Source organism: Propithecus coquereli, unplaced genomic scaffold (genome assembly GCF_000956105.1).
Source record: "Propithecus coquereli isolate 6110/MARCELLA unplaced genomic scaffold, Pcoq_1.0 Scaffold154, whole genome shotgun sequence".
Classification (NCBI taxonomy): domain Eukaryota; kingdom Metazoa; phylum Chordata; class Mammalia; order Primates; family Indriidae; genus Propithecus; species Propithecus coquereli.
In genome coordinates this window covers 2,687,788-2,710,511 of record NW_012139858.1, presented here as the reverse complement: position 1 = coordinate 2,710,511, position 22,724 = coordinate 2,687,788, and the positions used below count along the sequence as shown (strand labels likewise).

General features: G+C 37.7%; 1 protein-coding gene across 2 annotated transcripts in view; it reads right to left on the bottom strand.

Annotated features, from left to right (window-relative positions):
* GOLPH3 (golgi phosphoprotein 3 (coat-protein)) overlaps positions 1-22,724 on the bottom strand; it is a 75,447-nt gene that overhangs the window by 36,125 nt on the left and 16,598 nt on the right. The window contains exon 2 of one of the 2 annotated variants that reach the window (XM_012640526.1): positions 2,922-3,053. The exons of the other annotated variant lie outside the window; for it this stretch is intronic. Coding sequence (XP_012495980.1) covers positions 2,922-3,053 — 132 coding nt within the window. The remainder of the gene's footprint in view (positions 1-2,921; positions 3,054-22,724) is intronic. 2 annotated transcript variants of the gene reach the window in all.

Sequence of the window (22,724 nt, the reverse complement as noted above, 5' to 3'; positions counted from 1 at the left end):
ACAGAGTCTCAAAACAGTTTTCTCCCAAAAAGGTAGAAGAAAATATAAGATCCAAAAAATATGGGGTTGAATACAATGTGACAGGACAGCTATGCAACAGAACCAGAGATAACCAGTCCAGACTGTAGAATCTAATATAACTGAACATTTCAAAATTTATAATAATTTTTCTCTGATGGAACATTTAAGAAAAAGGTAAGAATATCTACACAGAAAACCAGAAAAAAAAAGACAGAATTATTGATTCTGGGAGGGAAACCATATATTAGAAAGGAAAATATACAACATAACTCCACAGAAAACAGTATCAACATAGTTGATTAGGGGGTAGGGGAGGTAGGACATAAGAAAGCCAAATATTAATCTATTCTAACAGAAAGTAAACAGTGCCTCAAGCTGATATATCAAGAGATGGCAGTATAAGCTTATTTAAAACATGGACAAAAATGCCGAAAGAAATAACTAAGAGAATCATAGTTGAATGGTGGCCCCCAAAGCGTCTGCATCCTAACCCTCAGAACCCCATTTGCGAAAGGGGTCTTTGTCTTGGATTAATCAGATGGACCCTAAATTCAATGTGCCAAGTGTTTCTGCATTAGAGACACACGAAGGGAAAGGCAGTACGAAGACAGAGCAGAAACAGATGTAGCCAGAAGGCAAGGAACATCTGGAGAAACCAGAAGCTGAGAGAGGCAAGGAACAGAGAATCTCCTTTAGAGCATAGCACACACCGTGATTTCAGACCCCTAGCCTCCAGAACTGTAAGAGAATAAATTTCTGTTGTTTTAAACCACTAAATTTGTTGTAATTTGTTAAGGTAGTCCTAGGAAACTAATACAAGGACTGAAAATGGCTGCCCCTCAGAAACAGAACTAAAGAGTAAGGAAGAATGGGCAAAAGATTGCTCTTTTTTGCTAGTAAAATTTGATTTTATACTTTTATATGTGTATCACTTAATAAGATCAATAATTATTTTTAAATTAGCAATTAAATCATACTGAAGTATTTTCCCAAAAGATGTAAAACCTAGTTAAGATCACTCAAAATAGTAGGCAAAATAATAAGCCCACACAGGCAGGGAACATGTCTCTCTTGGTCATGACTGTATCCTCAGGGCCTAGCACAGTGCATGGTGTACTTAAGCACTAAATAAATATATGATGAATAAACAAATGAAAGAACAAACAGTTGACTGATACCACAGACAATACCAAACTGGTTCTTCTTCCTACAGAAAGAACCAATATAAAAATCTTTTCACTTAGGTCAGGGTCCTATAACATTAATGCAAAATTGCTTACAATTACTATAACTAGTAGTAACCTATGCATCTATTTCATTGATTAATGGCAGCTTCCTAAGGTTTTTTCCCCTCCATAAATCACTATGGTTGTACAGTAATAGGAAATAAAAATTCTATTCTATTATATAATTATTTAAAATAGTAGGGTTTTTTGTTTTTTTGAGACAGAGTCTCACTCTGTTGCCCGGGCTAGAGTGCCGTGGCATCAGCCTAGCTCACAGCAACCTCAAACTCCTGGGCTCAAGCAATCCTACTGCCTCAGCCTCCAGAGTAGCTGGGACTACAGGCATGCACCACCATGCCCGGCTAATTTTTTCCATATATTTTTAGTTGTCCAGCTAATTTCTTTCTATTTTTTTTTTTTTTAGCAGAGACGGGGTCTCGCTCTTGCTCAGGCTGGTCTCGAACTCCTGAGCTCAAACGATCCGCCCGTCTCAGCCTCCCAGAGTGCTAGGATTACAGGCGTGAGCCACCACACCCAGCCAATAATTTTTTTTAACTAATATGCCAGGTGACTTGACCTGACTTTAAATGACTAGAGTAGATTTAATTTTAAAATCCATGCAGAAAATTTTCTAATAACATCTTTACTTTTTGCATATAATTTTCTACAATACATTAATGGCTTTCTTCCCAACAGAATTATTGCTCTCTATAGCATATCAAATCAAAAAATATTCAGTTCTGCCGGGCGCGGTGGCTCACGCCTGTAATCCTAGCTCTCTGGGAGGCCGAGGCGGGCGGATTGTTTGAGCTCAGGAGTTCGAAACCAGCCTGAGCAAGAGCGAGACCCCGTCTCTACTAAAAATAGAAAGAAATTAATTGGACAACTAAAAATACATAGAAAAAAATTAGCCAGGCATGGTGGTGGCGCATGGCTGTAGTCCCAGCTACTCGGGAGGCTGAGGCAGAAGGATTGCTTGAGCCCAGGAGTTTGAGGTTGCTGTGAGCTAGGATGACGCCACGGCACTCTAGCCCGGGCAACACAGAGACTCTGTCTCAAAAAAAAAAAAAAATATTCAGTTCTAACCTAAAACTTTTGGATTCATTAGGATACTCTACTCAGGAAAAATTAGTTTTGAAACACCATGCCCCTGAGAAACACAATGAGAGACTGGAAAACAGCCTTGATTATTTAAGATTGAGGTCAAAGTTAAAAATTCTAATAACTAGCCAATAATACCTCTATTTTACTACAGAAGCCAAGGAACAGCTAACCTCACACACCCACCCCTTCACAGTGGAGAAGACAGATCTGAAAAGTATTCACAGTCTGATGAAAAGAACAACCTATGGGTAATTTGCAGAGTAGCACTTCTGAGGTTTTTTTATGTCAAGTCTCTCAAAATTATGGCTTTCAAAAGCAGCAAATGAAGGTACGGAATTTTTCTGAAGATGTACGCTACAGTGGCCAGTGATTCTAGTAATGAATTCCAGTGTTCATTATACGTACAAAGAATCGGGAAACCAAGAATGAAAAAAGGATATGGAAACACAATTCAATAAAGACAACTTTAAAATCAACTTCCACTTTAATTTTTGAAAGCTATTAGAAAACACTCTTCATTTTAAGCAATATAAACTCTTTAAAAAGAATGCTATTCAGCACTTCTCTTACCTTTCTTGTTAATAGACTTTTACGTCTCATTCCACAAGCCTCTAGTTGTAACCTTCCTCTCAATGCTAATTCAATTAACATACAGCCACGTAATCCGGATGATATACAGTCATTCCAAAATGATGTGTAACCCTATTAAAAAAAAAAGAAAACAAAATAGCTAATTTACCTTGAATTCAGACAAAAACAGAAATATTTTTAGCCAAAATTATTTTTGGTGCCTTTTACCTTTCCTGTCTTTCCATAACAAAATACTGAAAAAATACAATTAATATATATTATTAATCTAGGATTTTCAGGGGCTTATTGTCTTGTCACCACTTATCCTTATATCCAGATAAACAAATAACATTAGAGTTCAGGGGTTTAGAAATACAACATAATTCGTACTTCACTAAGCTATGTGTTTATTAGGCTCTATCAGATTGCAAACTCCAGGGAACGCTCAGTCAACCTTAGATTACAGTGGTTTATTAGTACATGTGGGCAAATTAAGAAGCTCAGGAAAAACCACCTAGCCAACTTGGCCTTAAGGAAAATTAGAACATGATTCATTAATTGCTGTTCAGGACAAAAACATAAGGTTAATTTTAGAAGAATATATTAAAAAAATACACATACGGGCCCATGAACAAAAAGGATGGCTATATGCCCCTAAGACTCTGAATAACAAATCAGATAGGTTCTGAGAGAATCTAAGATAGACATCTAGGGATGTGGGGATACCAGTCAACCAGGCATCACCAGATAAAGTCAGGGCACTCTTTGAGAGCAAGTAACTGGGGTTGTCCAAATTATAAAGCCACAAACCTTGCCAACAGGGTTGCCAGCTATCAATTTGAGATACTCAGCTCTCATGAGAAAGCAGAAGCTATAACTGGTTCTAAGTAAGGCTCAGAACAAGGTCATATAATTTTGATAGGAAGGAGAGCAGGCCAATCGAATGGCTAAAGAATGGAGGGCCCAGGATTAGGAAGGCCCGGAGTCTTGGATCTGGCACTTTTCCAAGGTCAGTCCCGGTACTCTGCTAGGCCAAAGTGGTCAGCTTGTATTTCACAAGATGACTGACCATCAGGTTCCCTGGAATTTCATTATTGATACAGGGACTTAAATTAGCCTCATGAAGCTACCACTCCCGAGAATGTGGGCTTTGGGAAAATTAGAATTTATATTAAGGAAGGCACAACAGGATAAACAAAAATATTAGTTTAAAGAGGCCAATTTGAATGTGAGGTAGAAGCAGCAGACATTGACTGGATGTGAGGGAATCATTTTAAACTCAGTGTTACGGGGTCTGATCAAATTAAAATTACCAGAGACTTAGCAAAGTGATTAATAAAACCTGTAATTTATAGAGGTTAGGTAAAATCCATGGCTTTGTGAATCCATGAAAATTAAAGCCCTAGGAAGCCTGTGAATGGATTCCACATGAAATTAAAGTTGCAGATATCTGGCTTTGACTGGCCTAGACATATAGATGGCATTCTGAATGGTGAACCTCTACAAACTGTAAACAACAGAGTATACCTCACAAAGCAGTAAGAGATATGAACGGCTCTGCAGCTGGAATCTCCAGCTGAACAGTACTTAGAAGCTTACATTTGCTAGCAGAGGACTAAATATGTCTCAATCTCAACTGCTCCCAGAGTAACGGCATACCCAGAGATATTAGCGAAATGGAATCTTTAATAACAGACTTTAGAGATCTACATGAATTTAGAGAATGGCTTTGGACATTAACACTGAAAGACCTATGCGCTAACAGAATTGAACTCACATGGAAAAGTAGATGAATGGGCATGGATAGTTTTGTACTAAAGTTTCTGGGTCACCAGCAATATTCTAAAGACAAAAGAAGCCAACCAAGACAGACTAACCAACATAATAGTCCAGTATGTTGATAACCTCCTGCTAAAATCTACGTGGTAAAAGGACGACCAAAAATTAACCAAGGGTGGGAGGGCAGAAGGAGGGAGAAAAGGGATATTTGTAAGGGGCTGGATTGAATAAAAATGAAAAAAAGGTACAGCTGAATCACATGACAATGCCACACTTGGGAATTAAGTATCTCAGGGGAGAAGCAGTAGACTGGGAGAGAGCCAAGTGAATTTGGTCATGACCCAGGCCAGCAAAGTTCTGCAGTGAATCCATGCCACAACACCGTGAGACACACCACCAGCTGGCAGGAGAACTACTTAAGAGTCAGGAGCTGGAGCAACAGAGTTGGCCTTACCAAGTGCTGAGGAGCTCTTTCATATTATAATTTCTATCTAGTGCTAACCTTAATACTACATATTTCATCAATTCCAAAACTTCCATTTTTAAAGTTTAGTATCTCTGAATCTGGGATGCATTGTTCAATAGGCACTACCTTAAGGATATATGGATATCATAGCTACTGAGCTAACCTAAACACATTAAAGAGAGAAGAGACCTGTGGCATAGACCTCACAGGTGCATAGCAGTGGAGAGATGAATTAGGGTCCAACTTGTCAGTTACTGGAGAGTACTTAAAACTTCATACAGGATTCGGTGACAATATCCAGATCTAATTGTGCCACCAATCTGCCTAACTTCGCAGTGAGGAAGATTTTACAAGGGCAGGTCAATAACAACCACACTACCCAGAGGATTTTGTCCTTAGACAAACCACTACTCTCTATGAAACAATTACAAGAGCCTGCTGTCTAGGCAGGAAAGTTATATATTCAGGGCATGAGTGTGTTTGTGCCCCAGCAAAAATATCACACCCCATCTATCAAGCAGAGTAAATTAGCCATGTTAAAAATGATAAAATATGCAGGGAAGATTAGTAACTAACTGGCAATATCAAGCAGCTTATGATTCAGTTCAAAAGGCACAACTAGCTGTAATTGGGACCGTATTGTGAGAGAATAAAGAAGAATCAAAGATGCTTATTATAGCCAATTCTGACTATGTATTCAGAGACAGCACCTAGCTCTTGCACTTGGAAACCAATAATCATTTCAACCCCAAATGCAGTTGAAATTCTGCCACTAGCAATGAAGAAAATATCTTCATGCCTCAGTTAGTCCAAAGATAGGGTACTAGTGCTCAAAGTTCAGGGTCACACTAAGGGAGGACCACTGGCCAGACAAATGGCTGATGAAGCAGCAGCTGTACTACACCACCATGAGACCATTGTAGAAGAAACAACTCAGTCCTAAAGAATGTTAGAAGATCACAGGAGAACTATTTTGAGGACCTTAAAGTTCAAGATTGTGATTAGAAATTAGTTCCTATATTCTAAAATATAAGGATGGGAAAGGTCTGGCCATGTACTATCCCAAAGAATTTAGAGAAACACAGTCCCATTAGGTTCTTGGGTCCAAAACAGGGGAGAACATCCAAGAATAGAAAAGGCCATTAAGATCCAAATATGGTGGTGGTTATACTGGTGAGTTGGGATATTAGAAGATCTAAAACAGGTACAAATCAAAATTTATACCATGTGCAGCTCACAGGTCTTCAGCAAAACTGGGAAGAATGGAACACAAGAGACAGAGAATCAGAGGATCCTGGAAGCTAACTTAAAACAATTCTACTTGCCTTTTACCAACCATCTCTTTTAAAAGCAGCTATTAATTACCAGATAGGAAGATACTTTACCAATGGAATACCAGCTAAGTTGACAACAGATTCCTCTCCAATCAATCTCTTGCTGACGGGAGTCACCAGGGTCAGACTCAGACACATGGCCAACCCTTCAGGCAGACTTCATAACGTTGTCTGTCTAAAATGGAAAAACTACCTTTTTCACGTAGCATGCCAACCAGAAGCAAGAGCTCAGCAGAAAGAATGAATGGCAGTACAACAACAAATGAGGCAACAGTCCAAAGGACATGCACTGCAGACATGATTCTTCCCTCAGTGGGCAGTTTCCAAGTCTAAATTTAGGGGACAGAGACTGCAAGAAAGCCAATGTTCACTGCAATCATCCAGCTTTTTCCCACTGATAAGACAGATGATATTTATTTGGATCTCTATCTGCTTGATTCCCTTTTTTCTCTCAAGTGGTTCCACTTGAATGGGAGAAAACGGTACTGTTTGTTGGGGCCCCTAAAACAGCAAACACTGAGCAGAGCTCTCACTGTTAGAATTAAGAGTCACTTATCTGCTCTTAGGTGCCTACTTACCCAGAAGCTTTTTGTTAAGAAGAAACTCAAAAGGTTGGCCAACCAAAATGAAATATAATAAAAATATATTATATAAATATCATAAAAGGGATACAGATACAACCACAGATGTTATTTTTCTTCATGTGTTATTAAAAACATTTACCACATGGAAATGCTCATATACATATTTTACATGAGAAATGGGTATAAAATAGTATATATAAAGCATGATCTTAATTTGAAATTATCTAAATATATACATATAAGAGGTTTGTATTTACAAAAAAAACTTTTTTAAATGGTCATATCTGTTGACACAGTTCTTATGGACCTTTAGTTAGGAAACACTGCACACAAATTTATGTACACATATATTGATCACATTTATCACAGTAAAACAAAAAATCTAAAAGTTCGAAAATGGAATAAATTCAGCATTTCCCAAATTTTCTTGACCTTGGAACACTTTTACTTACAGTATACCTTTAGCAGCTTGTAGAATATTACGATTCTATGAAAATATGTTTTTTAACACATTAACGGCCATGTGAGTCGTATTCGACTCATGTTAGTTTTGAGCCCAGGGCCTCGTAAAGCGTGTATCTCTTCACTTTGGGAGCCCCGTGTACTATTTTTCAAGTTGCATATAACTCACGCACAGAAAATAAAAAATAACAAATTTTTCAATAAATTAGAAGGGATCCTTTTGTTTTCAAAGTTTTATGGCCCCAAGGAAAAAAAAAATTTTTTTTTTTAGTGTGGCAATGTGTTAAATCTTGGTATAGAACATTATTGCAAAACATGAGAAATATATTACAAAATCACATACATAGAAAATGGCCCACTTTTTAGGAGAAAACTGTTAACAGTAGTAGTGTCTGGCAATATGGTGATCTTTATTTTCCTTAAACTTCTCTGTATATATTAGAGAAAGAAAACTGGAAGCAAGGAGATCAGTAAGGAAAAGACTGTATTTGTTGAGGCTTATAAAGTAATAATTATGATAATGGAAGTAATATGATAGAGGAAGGCAAAGCACTAAAAGCACCAAAAATAGCTATGAACCACAAAGTAAAACAGAATTGGGAAGTCGTGAAGAACAGCACTCAAGAGCCCAGACTTCGTTTTTTTGTTTGTTTGTTTAAAGAGACAGGGTCTTGCCCTGTGGCCCAGGCTGGAGTGCAGTGGCTCAATCTTAGCTCAATGCAGCCTCAACTCCTGGGCTCAAGCTATCCGAGGGAAGAGCTGGGCCTACAGGCACTCGCCACCACGCCTGGCTAAGTTTTTATTTTGGGGAGAGACTAGGGTCTCACTGTGTTGCTCAGGCTGGGCTCAAACTCCTGGGCCCAAGCAATCCTCCAGCCTCAGCCTCTTGAAGTGCTGGGATTATAGCCACCACACCCAGAGAGAGCCCAGACTTCGAACAACAAACACCTAGCAATTCAAATCAATCCCAACTCTGCCATATACTATGTGATTAAATTTCTGCAACTAGTTTTCTTCACATAACACAGCAGCAACAGTTGTGAAGACAAAATATTTAGAAAGCATAGCTCCCAGCAAACAGTAATTGTTTAGTAATGACAAATACATACATTTAGAATAGAATGGGGGTGGGGACTGCAAACTCAAATACTTAGAATGTACAAGCAAAGAACATGACTGAATAAAGAGGTCCTGGTGTAGAAGGTTATTGCAAAACAGGAGAAATATATTGCAAAATCATATATATACAGAGTTCAGAATATATGTATATATATACATACACACACACACACACACACACACACACAGGGTTCAGAAGCTACTGGCCATTTTGTATAAAGCAAACTGGACAGTGTCCTCCCCCATCTAACTGGGGAAGGACTTAGCTCTAATCAACTGTTGCCAAGTGTAAAACGTGGGGTCTACTCTTGCCGTATCTTCTGATTCTTTAACAGGGCAGAAATGTCAATTCTATATAAAATTTCCCATCTTTGAAATGTTTACAATTAACACAAAGGTTTACTACCGCAAAGGCTAAACAAAACATTATCTGCAAACCATTGTACAACCTCTGAACTAAACCTTTTACAAAATATACCACATAAGTTTTTAATTACTAGTAGCCAACATACTGGTAAGGTACACAAAATAGTTTTCACTTTAGTTTTATGTATAAAATATTTCAAAATGAAATCACTGAAACACAACACTGTATCTTCTATATAATGCTGAATTCTGAAGTGACCAATGTTTTAGATGTGGCTTTCTAAATAAACTTTCCCCAGCAAAAGAAAATATCAGGTTACCAAAACATTTGGGGTTTACCACCAAACCCAATATAAAAGTTGTACTAGTGATGCCAGTCTTGGCTCTTATCCCATTTTTAGAAAACCTGTCCTGTCTATAGATCCTAGAGAAAGAAGTGGTTGCATTTACCAAATCTAATCTAACCAGGAAAGGCAAATCAAGTCTCCCGCCCTCCTGAGTATATGTATCTGGCATACTGAATCAGTCATACAGGTATGAGCACTAAAGCTCTAACTGGTTGTGTGGGTTCAGAAGCCACTGCACATTTTGTACAAAGCAAGCAGAGAATGAAAGTAAGCGGAAAGGAAAACAGAAGAAATATGCAGAGTGGAAATGAGAGACAATGTAATGTGAGGCAGACCAAGACATACAGAGAGATACAGACACACAAAGAATAATACCCTAACAAGAGCACTCCTATTACGGTTGGGCCGAACCTTATTTCCATGAGACACACCTGTATCTCCTTTTACTTACGCTACTTTGAGGGGATTTCTAGTCCTGCAAACAATTTCTAAGAAGGTAAGACCAAAGGAATTTAATTAGCGTTAATCTGAAGAAGAGTGATAAATTAAGGCGCACGTTGTAATCCCTAGAGCAATCACTTAAAAAAAAACACTGCAAATAAATTTTTAAAAACAGAAAAAAAGAATTTAAAACGGTGTAATTGTAATTTTTCTATTTAACACAAGAAGCAGTAAAGGAAGAAAAGGGAACAAAAAGGACATTTGATTCAGAAAACCAACAGCACAGTGGCTGATATCAATCCAGCCCTACCAATAATTACATTAAATATGAATAAACATCACAAAGATAGAGATTCCAAAACTGGATAAGAGATCTAACCATATGCTGTCTACAAGAGATACATATTAGATTCAAAGACACAAATAGGTTTAAAAGACTGAAGAAAGATATGCCATTCAAACACCAATCAAAAGAAGGTTGGGATATACTATTATGAGATAACAGATTTCAGAGCAGAGAAAATTAAGAAGGACAAAGGGACATTTCAAAATGATAAAGTCCCATCAGGAAGATATAGCAATTACTATACAAACATGTGCACACCTACGAACAGAATCCCAAAATACATAAATACAAAAGCTAACAGTAGAAAAAAAGAAATAGACAATAAAAGTAAAGACTACACTGCCAATAACTGATAGAAGTAGACAGAAAACCACAAAGATATGGAACTGTACAACATTATCAACCGACTTGACCTAACTTGACATTTATAGAATTCTCCATCCAACAACAGCAAAATACACATTCTTTTCAAGCCCACCTGGAGTATTTTTCAAGATATACCATATGCTAGGCCACAAAACAATTAATTTAGAGAACTGAAATCATACAAAGTATGTTTTACTCCAAGAGAATTAAATTAGAAATCAACAAAATAAAATGTGGGAAATTGAGAATTAATCTACAGGCTTCTAAATCTATGGGTCAAACAAATCACAAGGGAAATCTAGGAAATATTGTGAACTGAAAACACAAATATCAAAATCTACTAGACATAGCTAAAACAATACTTAGAAATCTGTAGCCTAACTAAATACCTGTATTGCAAAAAAAGAAAGATCTCAAATCAGCAAGCTAAGCTTTTACCTTAAGAAACCAGAAAAAGAGCAAACTAAACCCAAAGCAATCAAGGGCAACAATAAAGATCAGTGTGGAAATAAATGAAATACAGAACAGAAAAATAGAGGAGAAAAAAATTCATGAAGCCAGAAGTTACTTCTTCAACAAGATCATAACCAAAAGGAAAAAGGAATTGCCCAAATGAAAAGCGGGGACATATCACTTCCAACCCTACACAATTAAAAGAATTATAAGAGAATACTATAAACAACTTTATGCCAATAAATTATACAATTTAGACAAAATATTCAGATTTGTAAAAAGACACAAATTACCAAAACTGACTTGAGAAGAAACATAAAATCAGAATAGATAACAGTTAATAAAACTCTTCCCACAAAGAATGTCACTGAGATGTAAAGAATTATTAGGCTCGACCAAATGTTAAGACCCCCGAATATTGGCCCCAGCCATTAGGAAAACTTGGTAGGAAATTTTAAGCAAGTCATTCAACATCCTCCCTGGCTCTCCATTTTCTCATCTACATATGAAATCAAATCAAGTATAATTCTAATAAATTAAGAATTTCCGAAAAGAGTAATAAGCATGTGGCTTAGGGCGAAATAGGATACATGATTTATTTTAATTTCCAAAAAAAAGTATGTGCAAGTCAGTCATCAAGGGCATTTTAAAAAGTGTTTAAAAGTATACAAAGAACTGAAGAATAAAGTTAACAGATCACTGGATAAATAAGCATTTATAATAAGCATTCCAGGGCACCTGGAAACTGGTGCTAGACATCATTATGTATGTATACCCTAGAACAGCAGTCCCCAACCCTTTTGGCACCAGGGACCAGTTTCATGGAAAACAATTTTTTCACGGATTGGTGGGGGGAGGGATGGTTTCAGGATGATTCAAGCACATTACATTTATTGTGCAGTCAAGCGTCTCTGCTTAATGATAGTCTGTATTTGCAGCTGCTCCCCAGCGCTAGCATCACCGCCTCAGCTCCACCTCAGATCATCAGGCACTAGATTCTCATAAGAGAGTGCAACCTGGATCCCTCACATGCCCAGTTTACAGTAGAGTTCGTGCTCCTGTAAGAATCTAATGCCGCTGCTGATCTGACATGAGGCGGAGCTTATGCAGTCATGCCAGTGATGAGGAGGACTGAGGAGCAGGAGCTGAGGAGCGTGTGCGGCCTGGTTCCTAACACAGGGGGAGTTGGGGGAGGTGGGGGAGTGGGGGACCGCAACACCAGAAGACAACAAGAAAAATTTCAAGTCTACATTTGACACTGAGCTCTTCTTAAATGTCAAACTAGCAAGAAAATTTGGAAATATTCTTTCCTGTTAATAGTTACAGAGGAGTGGCAAGTGTGTATACTGCATTTAGATTTTAAAATTCCAAGTTATACTCTCAGGCTGATGGGTTCTGGACTACACACAAATCTGGAGATCACCACTATTTCCTAAAAACCACTCATCCCAATATGCTAATGAGAATGTAGCTTGTCATCAAAAATCCCTGCCTCCTAGTATTCATGCCCTCATGTAATCCCCTCCTCTTGAGTGTAGGCTAGACTTGGGGACTTATTTCTAACAAGCACAATATGGCAAATATCACTGTATGTCACTTTAGAGATTAGGCTACAAATAGACTGTGGCTTCATCTTGGACATTTCCTCTCACTTTGTCAGCTGCTATGTGTTGAGCTGCCCTACATAGAAACAAAAGAAGCAAGGAACTGAGGCCAACAACCTGCAAGAAACTGAATCCTCCAGCAGTTGAGCTTTCAGATGAGACTGCAGCTCTCACCAACTTAACTGCAATCTCATGAGAGACATGAGCCAGAGGTACCTAGTTAAGCACCACCCAGATTCCTGACTCCAGAAACTGTGAGATAACATATATTTGTTGTTTTAAACTGCTAAATTCTGGTATACAGTAAGATAACTAACAGAGTGGCTGCCTAGAGCTAGGGGGATGGGACGAAACAGAGGCAATGACTAAAGGGTATGAGGTTTCTTTCAAAGTGATAAAAATGTTCTAAAATTGATTGTGGTGATAAATGTACAATTCTAAATATACTAAAAACCATAACCTGTACACTTGAAATGGCTGAAATTGTATGGAATGTGAATTATAACTCAAAGCTGTTACAAAAAAGATACTGTACCCTATATGAAGTCACTTCTGAAATATTACATGAAATTTTGATTATTTCAAAAGAATTAATGGAAAAGTTCTTGGCAAAAATAACTGATCAAGAGAATGAATCAGGTAAAAGTAAATTAAAAGACTACACAAGAAAAAACAACTAGAGACATAAGAACTGGAAAAGTAGTAAAACTATCTACGTTTGCTGGTGATAATAGTTGAATACTTGGAAAAACCCAGCAGAATAAATGGAAAAATTACTATAAATAAGAGAGTTTAGTAAAGTAGCAGGATTATAAAATTAACACACATCAACTGTCCTATACAAAATATAAATTGCTGAAATATTAAAGTTAAAATATAATTGAAAAGACCTCACTTACAATAGCAACAAAACAAAACAGACGAAACTTCTAAATATGAAGAAAACTTTAAAACTCTCCTGAAAGACTTAAAAACAGACTTGGACAATGGAAAGATATCTCATTCTTTGATACAAACACCTCAACGTTTTAAAATTATCAGTTCTCCCTAACTTATGAATCTAACATGATCCTATTAAAAATAGCAACTTTTTTTTTTCCTGGAGCTATATAAGTTAAAAATAAAGTTCCTAAAGAAAAATAAAAAAGATCAGACAAGAAAACTTGGGGAGGTGGAGAGTAATACATAGAGGACAGAAATGGAAGCTGTCCTACTAGATACTAAAATAGATTTAAAAGTCTCTGAAATTGAAATGATGACACATTGGCACATGAATAGACAGACCAAAAGAACAAAGTCTACAGACAGACCCAAGAACACAATGAAATCAAACATAGGTTGAGTATGCCTTATCCAAAATGCTTGGGCTAGAAGTGTTTCAGATTTCAGATTTTGGAATATTTGCATTATACTCAGTTGAGCATCCCAAATCTGAAAATCCAAAAGTATCATCTCAAATCAACATGAGTAAGATGGACAGATGAACATTTCCATCAATAAATAGTACTGGAACAACTGGGTGGCTGTTAGGAAAAACAAAATTGGATCCATACCCCATTATGCATCAAAATAAACTCCAAATGGATTAGAAACTGAAATGTAAAGTGAAATAATAAAAGTACCAGAAGACAAAATAGAAGTGAAACCTTCATAATCTGGAAGTGGGGGAAAAAAGTCCCAGCTAGTTTCAAGACTAATTTATATTAGACTACTATTTTAAAAATTCACATGGCAAACATCATAAGCAAAGTCAAAAGACAAATGACAATGCAGGAAAAGATATCTATGACTTATATCACAAATAAATCTCTAATACACAATTAGTCCCTAAAAATGAAAGGGGTATTTTTTTAAATAATCAATTTTTAAAAAGGAAAAAGAGATGAAAAGTTCACAAAAGAAATGAAAATTACCCTTAAACATATCAAAAGATGTTTTCTGTCATTCATAATAAAAGAAATATGTATTTAAACTACATAAGACCTCAAGAACAAAAAACCAGTTAAAAAACGGGCAAAAGGCCAGGCACCGTGGCTCACGCCTATAATCCTAGCACTCGGGGAGGCTGAGGCTGGAAGATTTTGCTTGAGGTCAGCAGTTCAAGACCAGCCTGAGTAAGAGCGAAACCCCTGTCTCTACTAAAAATAGAAAAATTAGCGCGGCACTGTGGCACACACCTATAGTCCCAGCTACTCGGGAGGCTGAGATACGAGGATCACTTGAGCCCAGGAGTTTGAGGCTGCAGTAAACTACGATGATGCCACTGCACTCTACCCAGGGTGACAGAGTGAGACTCTGCCTCAAAAAAAAAAAAGAGGGGTGGGGGGCAAAACAAGTATATATCAACAGCTGAACCTGCATAAACAACATGTGGTATAGACATAAAACATCATTCAGATCTAAAAATTAAAATTCTGGTACATGCGATATGTATGAAATCTGAAGATGATATGCTAAGTCAAATAAGCCAGTCACGAAAAGACACATACTGTATGATTCCACTTATATTAGGTACCTAGAATAGTCAAATCCATAGAGACAGTGGTTCCCAGGGGGGCTGTAGAAAAGGAGAGAATGGGAGTTATTGTTTAACAGGTAGAGTTTCAGTACGGGATGACAAGGAAGTTCTGGAGATGGACAGTGGTGATGACTGCAAATGTGAATCTACTCAATGCCACTGAATTGTACACTTAAAAATGGTTAAAATGTTCAATTTTATGTTATGCATGTTTTACCATAGTTTAAAAACTACATGAAATAATGCTCACCTGTAAGACTGGCAAAAACCCAAAAGTTCGACAGCATATTCTGTTGGCAAAGATGAGGGAAACTGTGATGGGAATGTCAAAATCACAACACCTCTACTGAGGAGAATTTGGGAATCTAGAAAAATCACATATACATTTACCCTGTAATCTGACAATCCTATTATTTCTAAGGAATCTACAGAAATAGCCCCATAAATATGAAATACACACTTATGGTTATTGAGACACTATAATAGCAAAAGCTTAGAAACAACCTATAAATCCATCAATAAAGGACTGGATAAATATGCTGTATCTACCACATACTGGAATATGATGGAGCCATAAAAGAACTCTGTATTATAGTGACAGAGAACAATCTTCAGGATATAAAGTGTAAAAAGCAAAGTGCCAAACAGCATATATAGTACACTACCTTTTGTCTGTGTAGGAGAAAGGTAGGAATATATGGATAGTTTTGCTAAGAAAATACCAGAAAGATAAATTCCAAACTAACTTTTTAAGAATTATCAATAGGGGAAAGAAGAAAAAGGTAGGAGAAACAAAGATGGAAGTAAGACTTCTGAATATAATTTGCCATATAATTATATACATTCAAACATAAAAAGCATTTCTGAAGAATGAAAACAAATTAACCTAAATGTATACCACTTAGTGATACAACCACAAATAAAAGCTATTTTAACTAACTTTAAAATACAGTATTTTGACCGTATATCCTTAATAAAAGTACTACAAAGAAGTTGGGTGCTCATGCCTACAGTCCCAGCTAATAGGAAACTAAGGAGGGAGAATCACTTGAGGCCAAGAGTTCGAGACCCATCTGGGCAATGTAGTGAGACCATATCTCTTAAAATAAAAAAGGACTGAAGCAGTAGAAAGAAATTTTAACCTGAACTCAACAGTCATTTAGTAATAATACTGACATTATTATTTTTGAAACTGTTTTAATACATGTAGTAAGCCCATGCAAATAAATTAAGAAACCAAGATTTACAATAAGAAAAAAGAGATACAAGTATAAAGTCCAGTAAGCTAAATAAAAATCCGTTAGCTAAACTTGAATCAAAAACCATGTAAACTAATTTTCTCTCCCAAAAAATGTTTGCTAACTCTCTTCCCTGAAGAAATACATTCTACCTGTGTACCAAAAGCGCTAGAAGTAATAACAACCCAATAACACTGAGTATACCCAGCGTCCAGACTGTGGTCCATTCCCCACTAACAGAAACCAGTATTCCTTGCAGGAATGACTGATTCACAGGCCAGAAGCAGGGAACGTTCAAGATGACTCTGGGACATTGTGTTGGACTTGCCAGAAAGCAAGAAGTTATCAAAGGTTATCAGGTTACATCAAAAGGACATAGAACCCAACAGAAAGGAACTCCTGTAGCCAAAGGTGGGACAATTTAAACATCAAAAAGAATTTATACAAATGATTAAAACACAATAAATATATTAAAAAACCACAAGTCGGCCGGGTGCGGTGGCTCACGTCTATAATCCTAGCACTCTGGGAGGCCGAGGCGGGCGGATTGTTTGAGCTCAGGAGTTCAAGACCAGCCTGAGCAAGAGCGAGACCCCGTCTCTACTAAAAATAGAAAGAAATTAATCAGACAACTAAAAATATATAGGAAAAAAAAATTAGCCGGGCATGGTGGCGCATGCCTGTAATCCCAGCTACTCGGGAGGCTGAGGCAGAAGGATCACTTGAGCCCAGGAGTTTGAGGTTGCTGTGAGCTAGGCTGACGCCACAGCACTCACTCTAGCCCGGGAAACAAGTGAGACTCTGTCTCAAAAAAAAAAAAAAAAAAAAACCCACAAGTCACAATTCTAAAAAAGAAAGAAGCCCACAGCTCACTGGACACCACCAAAAGTGACTGAGGTACCAACTCCTTACTCAAAATTTAGCAATTAAAAGAACATCAAGGCCGGGCACAGTGGCTCACATCTGCAATCCCAGCATTTTGGGAGGCTGAGGCAGGAGGATCGACTGAAGCCAAGATCAACTTAGTGAGACCCTGTCTTTACAAAAAAATTAAGAATTAGCTGGGCAGGGTGGTGCATGCCTGTAGTCCTAGCTACTCAGGAAGGCTGAAGCAGGACTGCTTGAGCTCAGGAATTGAGGTTGTAGTGAATGCCACTGCACTCTAGCCCTAGCACCAGAGCAAGACACTGTCTCAAAAAAAGAAAATTGTTTATCTTGTTTATCCTGCCTTGTAAGTACATAAAATGCATAGGATTATAAAGGAAACCAAAGTTATCAAAATATTAAAAATAAACTAATTTGTGATATGTGCTTTATTAGCACATTAAACACGTTCTAGTGGCAGATCTAGTAACTACTGTAATTCCAATGTAGCGATAAGACAGAGAAATCTGCATTAACTGCAATGTGATATGAAAGTATCTGGTTTTTATTGGTGTCAAACTCACCGATATTGCTAATAGTTCCGTGGTTTGTTGCCAACATTCATAATGGATGCAGATGTTAACTTTCAGGTATAGGTCATTAAAAACACTTTTTTTTCCCCACTCAAGTGTTTCGCCCTTGATTCTGCCCCACACTAAGAACCCCTGCAGTAGATGGAAATGGGGGAAATTTCCAATGGACAGATAGACCTACCACCGAATGAACCCACTGATTTTAGAATTCTTAAACCAGACATTGGACGACTCCTGATGCAACAAACACGGAAACACACAGCATTATCTAAGAGGTATTCTTGCCAAAAAAATTTAGAACCCACCCAGTTCCCTCAAAAAGACAGTAGCAGAGGAGAAAGCATGCCTTGGAGTGGAGGCTATGTTTGAAGACAAAGGGAAGCAGGGTTTCTTTTTGAGTATTAATAAAAATGTTCTAAAATTCATTGTGGTGATGGATGCACAACTCTGAATTTATTAAAATTATCACTGGATTGTACAATTTAAATGACAATTGTATGGTATATTAATTATATCTCAACAATGCTGTTACAAAAAAAAATTAAGCCAACAGTTCCTCTTAAACATTTGACAAAAGCAAGCCCTCAGCTTTCTGACGATTTTTTTTTTTAATTACATAAAGGGTAATGCTATAGACTGAATACTTGTGCCATGTGTCTCCCCCCCAACCCCTTGAGGGGGGGAATTCTTAAGATCCTAACACCTAAGGTGACGGATTTAGGAGGTGGGGCCTTTAGGAGGTGATTAGGTAATGAGGGCAGAGCCCTCATGAATGGGATTAGTGCCCTCATAAAAGGACCCCAGAGAGTTTCTTTGCCCCTTCTGCCACCTGAGGCTGCATCAAGAAGACAGAACCAGGAAGTGGGCCCTCAGCAGATACCATACCTGCCAGTGCCTTGATGTTGGACTTTCCAGTCTCCAGTACTATGAGAAATAAATTTCTGTTGTTTATAAGCCACCGAGTCTGTGGTATTGTTTCAGCAGCCCAAACAGACTAAGACAGGTAAGAAAATTAGTAAAAAAAAAAAAAAAAGTAAATAATGTTTAGATCTGAGCCCCTACCTCTCAGTAACCAAGTTACGATTATGTTTCAAAAGTTCCTTTTTAAGCAATTTGTAACTTAGAACGTATTGTTTCCACAGAATAGCCAGGTCTCTGATCACCAGGCCTTTGATCACCTCTACTGTCTGAATTCAATACCAGAGAGGGCTTTCACTGCCATTTCCTGGGAACTTGGACACCAGCAGCCTTAAACCGATAACCTTTCTATCAGACACCAATCCAACTAAGAAATTCAATCTATGTACATTTATTCATCAATCTTATGGGGATTCCAATCCCAAATCTCCCTCCCTTCTTCCCATCAGTCCGCTCCATTCTTTCCCTCATCTCCAGCCAGCACAATAATTTACTGTGTACATACTATGCACAAACCACTGTTCTAAGTACTCAACACATAGTGGCTCACTTGAACCTTCACAATAACCTTTTGACGTAAGTACAGTAGTACAATAGATAATAATCATTCCCAATTCAAAGATAGGGAAAATAAGCTCAAAACATACTGCTTCAATTACTCTCTTACTAATAAACACATATTCTATTGTTCTTCCACTGCAGTCACCTAGCAAAACTGCAACCCCAGTTCGATCCAAATCACTTTCTCCATATCTGTATCTGTGTTTTTGAACTGACGGAAAAAAAAAAATCTTGCAATCTCAGTAAATAAATGTACTGTCTCCAACTTAAACTAAGCCCTCAATGATACTTCACAAATTCATCTGTTTCCCTAGTCAGAGCTCTTAATCACTCTTCATAGTAGCTATTTCAAAACTTTACTCTTTCCAAACCTGAGCTCAGTTCATTTTCAGCAGATGACTTCACAGAAGCAATAAACCAACTCAATAAACTCAATTTCATCCATAGCCATTCTTTTGCCTGGTTACAATAGGAAAACTGATCTTCTGCCTAATGCTAATCTTCCTATCCATTCTCTCCTACCTACAGACTTACCTTTGCTCACCACTTCTGCCCTCCTAAAATATCTTAAGCCTCTCACATATATACTAGCACCTTCCTATTGGCATTCAAACATCCTCACATTTGCCCAATCACACAAAAGACACAGAGGCATGGACCAACCCTGCCTTCACTCCTTTCTATTCACCGTGAACTCCCTGACAATGTAGCCAAAAAGTAAATCTCCACTACTTATCTTTCACTTCCCAACCGAGGCCCATCTGATTCAGTTCTCGACAAGACTTCTCACTTTACTCCTGCACAACATTTGATGCTGTTGACATTCCCTCCTTCTCCCCTGGCTTCCTGCTGGCAGCTCCTCCTCAGCCTCTTTGTGAGGTCACTCTTCTGGTACCTTTTTCTTAAAAGTAGTGCTCAGTGGCCTTTTCTTAGCTCATTTAACACACATCTTGAGACATTTCAGGCACTCTCGCTTGTTTTAAAAAATTTTTTTTAAAAATTCAATAGATGTACATGAGAGAAAATTAAGTCTCCACACCTCCTCCCTCCCCTTCCATCCCTCACCCATTCCAAGATAACCCACATTAGCACTTGGAACACATCTTTCAAATCCTTTAAGCATATACAGTCATACTCTGCCATACACCAAGTAACTGCTGTGTGTTAAAATTGTGCTAAGCATTTGATGCACATCATGTCTAATATTTGTAAGACTTTGTAAAGTAGGCATTATTTTTCCAATTTCACAAGGTAATGGAACTGCAGCTCAGGCGAATTAAGGGACCTGCCAGTTACTGAGTGGAAAAGTGGGAAATGAAACTAGTCCCCCTAGCTCCAAAGCCCTGGCTCTCTTTTTTGTCTTGTTTTCCAAGACGTATTTATTTAACATGTGATCTAGGTGTGCATCCTTTCAGCCCCCTGAAAACAGAAGAGGGTGCAGGTTGAGCACCCCTTATTAGAAATGCTTGGGACCAAAAGTGTTACAGGTTTTTCAGATTTAATATTTGCATATGCATAGATATCTTGGAGATAGGACCCACGTCTAAATACAGAATTCACTTACGTTTACATATACACCAAATTTGTATACACTCAACTATTGGAAAGCAAAGGTGTCAGGTGTGGGACTTTTTCCTTGTGGTGTCATGTGAGCACTCAAATAGTTTCCGATTTTGAAGGATTTCAGATTTTCAGATTAGGGATGCTCAACTGGTATTACTTTTTTCTTTGCAAACCTACCACTGATCACTTCACTACACAGAGTACAAAACAAAGTGTGAGCAGACATTCTCATACGCAAATGAATTTTTTAAAGATTTTTGACTAGTGAGGTTTTTTTTTTGGGACAGAGTCTCACTCTGTCGCCTGGGCTAGAGTGCTGTGGCGTCAGTCTCGATCACAGCAACCTCAAACTCCTGGGCTCAAGCAATCCTTCTGCCTCAGCCTCCCGAGTAGCTGGGATTACAGGCATGCGCCACCATGCCCGGCTAATTTTTTTTCTATATAGTTTTAGCTGTCCGATTAATTTCTTTCTATTTTTAGTAGAGACAGGGTCTCGCTCTTGCTCAGGCTGGTCTCGAACTCCTGAGCTCAAGCAATCCGCCCGCCTCGGCCTCCCAGAGTGCTAGGATTACAGGCCTGAGCCACCGCGCCCGGCCACTAATGAGGTTTTTAAAGGTGTATTTAACATCTTATTAATAAGACCTAACTACAAACCTAGTCTTAATTCTTCTGTAGGAAACATAAGGTTTTATTTAATACAACACAATAGCATTTCAGTTTACAAAGCCATTTTCACATATATAATCATCTAAGTCTCATAATAACCCAAGCAAATATCATTGTCTTTTTTAATATTTGAAGAATCTGAGGTTTAGAGAGGGTAAGAAATATGACCATATTCACGCCCCAGCAGCAGCAGTCATCCCTCAAGCCCCAGAGCTGTGACTCTAGACGTAGTGCTTTCACCACTACATCACACTGTCGATATTTTAAGTTGAGGACATTTTGAAAAGTCCTACAGAAGTGAGTAAAATGGAGGCGTGTAAGTTTTATAGCAAGTCACCCTAACATGATTTGTTTATAAGATACTGGCTTCTCCATGATTTTCTAACAGCAGAACACCAATCCCACTTCCAAGGCAGAGGCCCAAAGTTGCATAAAATAAAAACCATAGTTTTTTTAATTCTTGAATACATTTCAAGAATAATTTTAATTAAACATCTACTAAGTGCCAAGATATTGCTAAGCAGAGGTGATAAAGATGATTGAGATACAAGGCACAGAATGAAAAGAAAATAATAATTCAATGTGACAAATATCATAATACTGATCTGAATAAAATGGCACTCATTCACTCATTCCAAAAACATGCATAAACACCTGTAACATGCTGGTCATTAAGCTGGGTGCTAGAGATACAAAGATAAGCAAAAAGGATGTGAGAGCCACTAACACTGCTCAGTGAGTTAGAATAAGGTGAAGAGTTTCAGCTGGGCATTGAGAAATGAGTAAGAACTGGCTGCCAGGTAGAGAAAGGAAGAGCTTTACTTAGAAGGACCTGCTAGTATAAACATGAAAGCCTAAAGAAGTAATAATGTGATTTCCAAACGTTAAAGAAAAAAATGAAGGTCCATAACATGACCATATTAATGAACATGGATCTAATTATGGTACATCAGATAAGATGTTCTATCATGCAGTCACTACGAATAATGGGACACCAAACTTCTGATTGTGCCACTTTAATTTTTTTCCATGAGCACATATCAAGTCATAAAATCTGTAACTACTGATCTGGGAGGGTAGTCTCTATATGTCATTAACAGAAAAAGGGTTACAGAACAGTCTTATAATGAGATCCCTCCTTTTTAAAATGATAAATGAATATGCGCAAATGCTTTTTTTTTTTTTTTTTTGAGACAGAGTCTGGCTCTGTTGCCC